The sequence below is a fragment of the Micromys minutus genome (genome assembly GCF_963924665.1).
Source record: "Micromys minutus genome assembly, chromosome: 16".
Taxonomy (NCBI): Eukaryota; Metazoa; Chordata; class Mammalia; order Rodentia; family Muridae; genus Micromys; species Micromys minutus.
The window spans coordinates 54427356-54437481 of record NC_137985.1 but is presented as its reverse complement, the minus strand read 5'-3'; the positions used below and the strand labels follow the sequence as shown (position 1 = coordinate 54437481).

Genomic DNA, 10126 nt, shown 5'->3' with positions numbered 1-10126 from the left:
ACAAGGCCATGCCCACTACAACACACCTCCTCCAATAAGGCCCACACCCGGTCTGACAAGGCCACGTTCACAGTGACACACCTACTCCACCAAGACCACTCCTACTTTAACCCCACCTTCTATTAGTGCCACTCTCTGGACTGAGCATATACCAACCATCACAGATCTTTTCTAGACTTTCTTTGAATCAGAGACCTTAGGAATTGAAGCCCACTCCAGCAACTGATACTGGGCTTACACTTACACTTAAAAAAAGAGTGGGAGACTTGGGGCTGGAGAAATGGCTCAGCAGTTCAGAGCATTTGCATACAAACATAGACGTACAGACATATTGGTTAAAAAAATAAAATAAAACTCTGACCAGAAAGGACCATAGGATGAGGGAACTAGTAGTGATAGCAGCCCTGGGGCTGGGGCTAGGTTGGTACAGTACTTGCTTAGCCATCAAGAAGTAGAAGCCTCAAGTCAGGCAATCCCCTTTCCTGTGGGATGGCTATCTATGCTCAACTGTCATCTCAGCCCTCTGGAGGCAGAGGCAGGAGGAAGAGCAATCTAACTCATCCTTGGTTACAGAAGTTGGAGGACAGCTTATAAAACATGAGTTCCTGTGCCAAACAAATGATGAAAGCATCTGATAGAGTCTAAACTCTTATCAAGATGATGTATGGGATATGTGATATTGTGCAGACAAAACCAAAGGTTGCATTTCCTCATATTAATAACTTATGGTTGCTGTAATCAATACTTTCTCTTTTATCAGAAGTTTAGATTAATTATGTATTTATTTATTTTAAATATTCTTTATTTATTTTTAGTTATATGACTATACTGTAGCTGTCTTCAGACACACCAGAATTGTACATCAGATCCCATTACAGATGGTTGTGAGCCACCATGTGGTTGTTGGGAATTGAACTCAGGACCTCTGGAAGAGCAGTCAGTGCTGAGCCATCTCTCCAGTCCTATTTGTTTATTTATTATGTATAAATGTTTTGCATGTATGTATGTGTATATTTATGTATGCAAGTGCACACTATTTGCATGCTTGGTGCCTGTGGAGGCCAGAAGAGGCTACTGGATCACTTGGAACTACAGTTACAGACCTTTGTAAGATGACATGTTGTAGGTGCTGAGAACTGAACCTGGGTCCTCTGCAAGAGCAGCCAGTGGGACTGGAGGTAAGTGAAGAACACTTGCTGCTATTCCAGAGAGTATGAGTTTGGTTCCTAGAACCCATGTCTGCATTTTATTTGTCTGTATATCTATCTATCTATCTATCTATCTATCTATCTATCTATCTATCTATCTATCTATGTTTTCCAAGACAAGGTTTCTCTGTATAGCCCTGGCTATCCTGAAACTTGCTTTGTAGACTGTGTCAGGTACCTCACAACTGCCTATATAACCTGTCTATAACCCCGGTTCTGGTTCCAGGTTTCAGGAGATCTGAAGCTCTCAGTTTCCAAGAACACCTCCATTCCTGTGCACATATGCACACACACACACACACACACACACACACATGCACGCACACATGTACACACCTACATATTTAATCATAATAAAAAATTAAAAATATTTTTTTAAAGAGCAGGACTTGTTCCTCACTGCTGCACCATCTCTTCAAGTCCCAGTCAGAAATTTCTTCTTTTGAATTTCCCAAATATATTTTCTCTAAGAAGAAAATCAAAGATTATAATTTTTAAGGGAACAAATACGAGCTGGCCTCTAAAATAAAACTTGTAGTTGGCTGGAGAAATGGTTTAGCTGCTGCTCTTGCAGAGGACCCAGATTTGTTTCCCAGCATCACGTGGTGGCTTTCGGCCATCTGTTAACTCCAGAGTACTTGACACCTTTTTTGGTCTCCATAGGCACTGGGTCTGGTACACAGGCATATGTGTGCTTAGAATAACCATACTCATAAAATGAACATGGCTGGATGGTTGTGGCTTGACTAGAAGGCAACAATGGTGTACACTTTTGATCCTAGCACCAGGAAAGGAGAGGTGGGCAGATCTCAGTGAGTTTAAGGTCATCTTGGTCTACAAACCAAGTTCCAGCACAGCCAGGGCTGCACAGAAAAACCCTTTCTTGGAAAACATAGATAGATAGATAGATAGATGGATAGATAGATAGATGGATGGATGGATGGATGGATGGATGGATGGATAGACAGATAGATAGATAGATAGACAGATAGATAGATAGATAGATAGATAGATAGATAGATAGATAGATGGATGGATGGATGGATGGATGGATGGATGGATGGATGGATGGATGGATGGATGGATGGATGGATAGATGGATGGATGGATGGATAGACAGATAGATAGATAGATAGATAGATAGATAGATGGATGGATGGATGGATGGATGGATGGATGGATGGATGGATGAATAGATAGATAGATAGATAGATAGATAGATAGATAGACAGACAGACAGACAGACAGGTTGATTGATAGATAAAATGCAGACTTGTAAATCGAATGATGCTATACTGTCCAACTGATAGTAACTATGTGCACATGGCTAAGGGCAAGCTCGGGATCTCATCCTGTGGACAGGTTATCCTGAGCAGTGTACCAAGGATACTTCACGCTTCTTTTCTCTACTCTGTGCTTATATAAATATGCTAATTATGTCACAGTTTTGTGTCTTTGGGGAGTTTTGTTTAGTTGTTAGTTATGATTGGGAGGAGAGGTTAGTTGGTTTTTTTTTTTTTTTTTTTTTTTTTTTGAGTCAGGGTCTCTTGAACCCAGGCTCTCTGCCAACACACCATAAGCCGATTCTGATCTTGAAACCCAATCTTCTTACAGCTCTCTCCTGATAGTTATGTAACTTAAAAAGCACAGAGTGCTCAGAGGAGATAATGCCTTGTTTTATTTTAAAGAACAAAACACAGGGTCTTGCTATATATTGCTGGCTGGCCTGGAACTCGCTATGCATTCATATATTGCTGGCTGCCCTCAATTGCACAAGACACCTCTTAGTCTCTGGAGTGCTGGGGTTAAAGGCATGTGTCACCATGTGTCACCATGCCCAGCTGCTTTGTTCTGCTTGTCATTTGTATTGCCAGAAGCGGTGGCAAATGCCTTTAACCCCAGCACTGGGAAGGCAGAGGCAGGTGAAGCTCTTAAGTCCAAGACCAGAGAGTTAAAATTAAATAAAAAAAAACATATACTATATGTGTGTGTGTTCAGTATTATAGCAATTATGTCTATATATTTTTTTCTTTTTTTTCCCGGAACTACCCCCCCCCCTTTTTAATAAATTTTTATTTATTTTATTTACATTAGTACTCTGTAAGTTGTCTTTAGACACATACCAGAAGAGGGCATCAGATTCCATTACAGATGGTTGTGAGCTACCATGTGGTTGCTGGGATTTGAACTCAGGACCTCTGGAAGAGCAGTCAGTGCTTTTAACCACTGAGCCAACTCCAGCCCATCTTTTTTTTTTTTTTTTTTTTTTTAAGCTGGGGTAAAGAGCTCTTCTGCTCTTCCAGAAGACTTAGGTTTGGGGTTTGTTTTCTATCACCCACATCCGATAGCTCACAAGTGACCTGTAACTCCAACTGCAGAGGGCCCTGACACCTGTGTCCTCTGTGGGTACCTTTACTCATGTACATGTGCTCAACATGTAGACAACAACATATAAACACAATTTAAACGATAGTAAAAATAAATTTTTTTTTTTTTTAATTTAGGAGGCCATGGAGGCATGGGTGTGGGAGAACTGGCCCAGATGGTATAGGCATGGAAGCTGGAAGGCTGATCAACTCAGCTGCCTCCCCAGACATATAGATCCAGGACTTTGAGTTGGCCCATCCTGAAATCTTCCCCATCTGTAAGCTGCTGGAGTTTGTGAAAGGGCTGGTCCTGTGGATGCATAGCAGCAAGATCTCCATGACTCGGGCAACAGTGGGATGTCTGAGAGTTTCAGTTTGAATCCGGTATTGATGCTGTAACAGAACCTGGAGGCTTCGAACCAGACCAGTGACTCATTGCAGTGAACATATGCAAGTAATGCTGTTTGGGCAAAAGGGCATACTGTGTGACACACTGCAACTTCCATTGCCCCTATGATAACCTAATGTGTGATGGAGAGGTGGGAAAGATGGAGGGACGAGGGAATGAGCTGAACTGAGAGGTACCACAGAGAAGGCTGCAGTTTCTAAGAGAAGCAGGTTGGTGCGCAGAGGGGTCAGAGAGAAGGTTTTTGTATGTTTGTTTCTCTCTTTCTTTGTTTTTGTTTTCTAATTTTTATTTCTATTTTTAAAAGATTTATTTATTTTATATATGTGAGTATACTGTTGGTGTCTTCAGATACACCAGAAGAGGGCATCAGATTCCATTACAGATGCTTGTGAGCTACCATGTGGTTGCTGGGAATTGAACTCAGGACCTCCGGAAGAGCAGTCAGTGCTCTTAACCACTGAGCCATCTCTCCAGCCCCTATTTCTATTTTTTTTAATTTTATTTCTGGGTGAAGGTTTTTAAGGGAGGAGGACAGATGTGGAAGGACTTGGAGATAAGTGGGATTGGGGTTAATGATATGAGATTCCCAAAGATTCAATAAAACGTTATACATCAAAAAAATTTAGAGGGCTGATGAGCTGATTCAGGCAAATGTGCTTGCCACTAGGCTGACAATTAGAGTTCAGTCCTAGAAGCTACACGGTGGAAGAAAAGTTGTACTGGTACCTGAAAGTTGTCCTTACCTTTATGAGTATTCCATGGCACGTGCACACCCAAGCATATACACACAGTCCTGCATACACATATACACACATGCACACAAAAGTAAAAATATGGGCTAGAGAGGTGGCTCAGTGGTTACGAGTACTGGCTGCTCTTCCAGAGGTCCTGAGTTCAACTCCCAGCAATCACATGGTGGCTCACAACCATCTGCAATGGGATCCAATGCCCTGTTCTGGTATGTCTGACAGCTACAGTATACTCATATAAATTAAATAAAATAAATCTTTAAAAATGGTATATGTCTCATATGAAGGACATAATAGCTTCTATGTACATATGCGCACACAAATATTTTTAAGGACATTTATTTTATATGAGTACACTGTTGTTGTTTTCAGGCATATCAGAAGAAGACATTGAATTCCATTACAGATGGTTGTGAGCCACCATGTAGTTGCTGGGAGTTGAACTCAGGACCTTTGGAAGAGCACCCAGTGCTCTTAACCACTGAGCCATCTCTTCAGCCCTCATATATTTATATTAAGGCATGGGTGTTGAAAGGAGGTAGAGGGAGGAAAAAGAGAGATGTTGGTCAAAGGATACAAAGGAACACATGTAGGATGAACAAGTCTGGACTGTTTGTTTCTTTGATATAGAATTTGAATATATTCTATGTTGCCTTTGAATTTGTAAGTTCTTCCTTCAACCTCCTTAATGTTGGGGTTCCAGATGTCTACTACCATATCTAGTTAAGTCTAGATCTCTAATATCTAACATGGGGACTAAATTGATAAAATTGAATGTGGAATTTTTGCTTAGTAAGTACATTTTAGCTGTTATTGTCATGCTCTCAAAGTTAACTGTGAAACAAGAAATACATTAATTAGCTTAATTATGGTAATCATTTTGCTATTTATATGTACCTCATAATATGTTGTACCTTTCAAATATAAGGTTTACTTTAAAAAGAAAGAAAAGCTAAATTCACTGATAGTTCCATTAGAGCAGACACTCTTCTTACACCTTCTATTTGCATGTTCGTTCTCCCACAGTGAGGCACCAGTATACTTGGACCATATTATCAATTTAACAAGACCTCGGGTTGTCTAGGAGACAAGCCTCTGGCCATGACTATGAGGAAGTCTCTAGCTAGGGTTAATTCTAATGGGAACACCCATAACTAAATGAAAAGGAGAATGAGGGCTGAAAACTATTTCCATCTCTCTGTGCCTCCTGACTGTAGATGCTTTCACCAGCGGCTTCAAGCTCCTGCCGCCATGTTTCCCTACCTTGATGGGTATGAGCCAATATAACCCTTTCCTTCTTTAAGTGGCCCTTGTTGGGATTTTGTTACAGCTAAGAGGAGAGGAACTAATGCAGTTATATTTAAAATTTCAGGCCTTCCCCACCTGGATGTCTTTCTGTCTGGAGCCCGAGCTATCTGGCAATTAGAAATTCCCCTTCAGGCTTCCTCCCTGCCAGGAAGTTAAGTCTCTTGACTCAGCTTTTAACAGCCTCCTTACCTACACCTGGCTCTGAACACCTGGTGCAGATGCTTATCTGTTCCTTAGACCTAGTATCTTTACGTCTGAGTGGTTTAAAAAGAGGAAGCTTGAATGTGTAATTTTCAGAGATTTATTTATTTCTGTTTCATATGTATTCGTGTGCTGCCTGCATGTATGTATGTGCACCATGTGTGTGCCTAGGGCCCTTGGAGGTCAGCAGAGAATGTAGCCTCTCTTGGAACTGGAGTGGTGGACCCGCAGGTCCTGGGAATGACCCCAGGCTCTCGGCAAGATCAACATGTCCTCTTGATCACTGAGCCATGTCTTCAGCCTCTGAAACTGCATTTTTTCCCTGAGTATTCTATTTCTCTTTGTATTTGCCAAAAGGCCTATGCTGAGGCTATAAACATGAGGTCCATGCTGCCCAGATATGTTGTGAAGACATATGAGCAATTGAACTATTTGATTAATTCATATCTTAGGCTCCAACAACACTTATAGAGTGATAGGATAAAACAATATTTTATTTTGATGCTGGTAGATTAAATGGGAAGTTGGTAGACTAAACCTAGAGTCTTTTTTCAGGGAGGGGCAAGGTAGACAGTGTCTCATGTGCCTCAGGTTAGGTCTGAAACTTGCTAGGTAGTTGAGGATGGCCTTCTGGTCCTCCTGCCTTATTTGGTCACTCCATACTTCACTATACCTATTATGGTGAATTTATTTTTTAAAAATATTAATCTATTATTAACATCATCATTTTATTCAAAACAGAATTTCTCTGTGTAGCCTCCTTAACTGTCTTGAGACTCATTCTATAGACCAGGCTGGTCTCCAACTCAGGGAATTTACCTGTTTCTGCCTCCCGAGAGCTGGGATTAAAGGTGTGCATCACCACATCTGGCCTGATTTTATTTTTAATAATGTGTGTGTGTGTGTGTGTGTGTGTAGGGTATATGTACAAGAGTACAAGTTTCCTCAGAGGCTAGAGGCACTGTATCCACTACAGATGCGATTTACAGTTGGTTGTGGGCTGCCCAAACATGAATGCTGGGAACCCAAGTCGGGTTCTGCTAAAGCAAGAAACATTCTCAACTTCTGCATTAGCTGTCCAGGCTACTTGAAACGGCTCAGAAAACGAAAAAGAAGATATGAGATTGGCTACATTTAGGTCGGTTGACCCATTAATTAGACTTCAATCTGCTCTCAAAAAAGGCTTCACCAATTTACAACCTCTTCAGTACGAGGAGTACTCAGCTGTTTACCCCATTTTGGTAGGATTTAAATAGGAAAATCATGCCAGTTTGGTTTAAGTAGTTTCCTGACAAATTTTCTTTTGAGATTGAGTCTCACAACGTATTCCTGGCTGTAGACCAAGCTGGCTTCGAATGCATACACATCAGCCTGTTTCTTGTATTGGAATTAAAAGTGTGTACACCTGGCTTTTGATCAATTTAGTTTTCTGTTACTCTATTTCGCCTGGCCCAGGACACGAAAAGGGGTCCTTTACTTATTTATTTTGTACTTTTATCTGGGTCAAAATGACCCAGCCCAAGGGAGAAGAGTTGAGATAATTAGGCCAAGCAGCCCCAAGCATAGGAAAGATGACCTGCGTACAAGAACCTCCTATAGCATCCACCTGGACACCCCTGGTCAGCAGAGGGCGCCTGAAAGCCTCCCTTTAGCCCCGCCCCGAGGCCAGAGAGCCGCGCCTCCCGTGACGTATTTCCGCGTCATCTGCCGCTGAGGCTAGTCCCCATTGGTTGTCGGCGAAGCGACGGGGGCGGAGTCAGGCGGGCGTGAGGGAAGCTCTGCAGCCCCCGTGAAGGCGGGGCTTGCCCATTTCCCCGCCCCTCTCTCGCCCTCCAGTCCCTCACTGGGACGTCTGAACGCGGCGTCTCGGAGTGCGGTGGCTGCGGTGGCCGCACTTTCTCCTGGTTGGGGCTGAAGCTGAGCCGTGGGGAGTGCGCAGGAGGGCCGCCCGAGCGCAAGGAACGCGTGCGCTAAGGCGAGAGTCCCGGGCCGGCGAGCGCGCGCAGCTGGTTCTCCGCGTGGGTTGGGCGGAGGGTCCCAGGAGCGCGGTGCTTAGAGAGCCGCCCGGACTCTGGGCAGAGCCGAGGGAGGAAGCGAGAAGCGGCCGCGCGCTCCCTGCTGAGTTGTAGGCTGTTTCCCGGCTACAAGATGCCCAAGAAGAAGCCGACGCCCATCCAGCTGAACCCGGCCCCCGATGGCTCGGCGGTTAACGGGACTAGCTCGGCCGAGTGAGTACCGGGAGTGGCCGGGAGGCCGCCACCGCCAGGCTAGGCTCCGTCACGTACGGCAGGGCTGGCGGGGGGCGAGGAACTCCGGCCGCCGGGCTATCGGTGACTAAGCACTGATTGTGTGCCTGACTCACACCGATCGCGCATCCTACGAGTCCCGATCCCCCTCTTTCCCAACCGTGTCTTCCGCCCCTGGCCACCAACATTAATTTTAAGCCCAAGAAAACGAAACCTAATGCGTTCCACCCCCCCCCCCCCGAGCTATTGCCTAAAGGGCACACTCTGGGATTCTGGCCTGTAACAGGACGCAGAACAAATTCAGGTTTCTTATTAGCCTTTGAGACCTCCTTGGGGGTCAGAGTGTGGAGTTGGGATGGGTGAGCCCCATTTACTTTTGGTGCCTGACACCTGTGGGGCCTTGTGGCCGATTGATCGCCTGGCCAGCGGGGGCGTGTGTTCACAGATTTCCCCATGGCTTTTCCCTGGCTCACTTTGGGGACTCCCTATCCGTGGCCTTTTTTTCTTGAGAAGTAGCTTGCTCGAGGGACGAGTTCTCTCCTCATATGACCGTTCATGCCACAGTTCAGACCCTCGCCTGTTATTCTCCTGGCTTTGCTTAGTTGATCGCGAGCCGGAAATTGACTTGAGGCGTAAGAACGATGATGACCAGGGAAACAAAACCAAAGGTTGCTCGGGATCTGCAGCGTCCAGTATTGCTTATGAACAATGGTTTATTTTATAAGGTGGATTTCTGAGCCCACCTGTTGGGTTCCTTCTTCATCTTTACCTGATGTCAGGAGACTACAAAAATGAAAGTAGCTTTGGGCATTCTGCCCTTCGGAGATTATTGTAACTCCCCCTTTCCCTAGATTTTAATAGCTCAAGACCTGTTGGTATGCTGACTTTCATGGATACCTGCAGTGATGGCAGGGTCGGTAGTGGTGGACATGGGTGATCTTAGCCTAATTATTAAGACCTGCTTCAAGCACATCTCTTCTTTAGGTCCTTGGCATTGCCCTTGAGGTTGGATTTGTAATGTTAGTCTTTGAGCAGTTCGAATATATAGCTGCCCCTTGTAAAACAGACCGAAAGCCTCCCTCCCCTCTTTCAAGGCAAGGTATTCTTCAGCAACTCTTTACAGGTCAGATGTTTTTGTGAGAGGGTGGAGTGGGATGGGCAGGGTCTGTATGTGTAACGCAGGCTGGCATAGAATTAGCACAAGCTTTTTTTTAAAATCATTATCTATCTTTTAATTATTATTTTATTTATTTACATTCTAGTTGTTTCTCCTCCCCTCAGTCCCCCCTTCCAGTTCCTCATCCCATTCATCCTCCCCCTTGCCTCTGAGAGCATGCTCCACCCCCTCACCTGACCTCCCCCTTTCCTGGAGCCTCAAGTCTCTCAAGGATTAAGCTCAACCTCTCCTACTGAGACCAGACCTGGCAGTCCTCAGCTATATCTGTGCTGGGGATCTTGGTCTGGCCAGTGTATGTTCCTGATCCGTGGTTCAGTCTTTGGGAGCTCCCTGGGATCTGGGTTAGTTGAGACTGCTGGTCTTCTTATGGGGTTACTCTTTAATCCTCAGCTTCTTTAATCCTTCCCCGAATTCAATCATAGGAGTCCCCAACTTAGTGATTGGGTGTATATTTTATATATA

The 10126-nt window shown here is 44.3% G+C and overlaps 1 protein-coding gene across 1 annotated transcript in view; it reads left to right on the top strand.

The window, feature by feature from the left end:
* Nucleotides 1–8085: 8085 nt before the first annotated feature.
* Nucleotides 8086–10126, top strand: part of MAP2K1 (mitogen-activated protein kinase kinase 1) — a 62877-nt gene continuing 60836 nt past the window's right edge. The window contains exon 1 of the mRNA XM_080929950.1: nt 8086–8469. Within this exon, the coding sequence (XP_080786076.1) occupies nt 8390–8469 (80 nt within the window). The 5' untranslated portion in view covers nt 8086–8389. The remainder of the gene's footprint in view (nt 8470–10126) is intronic.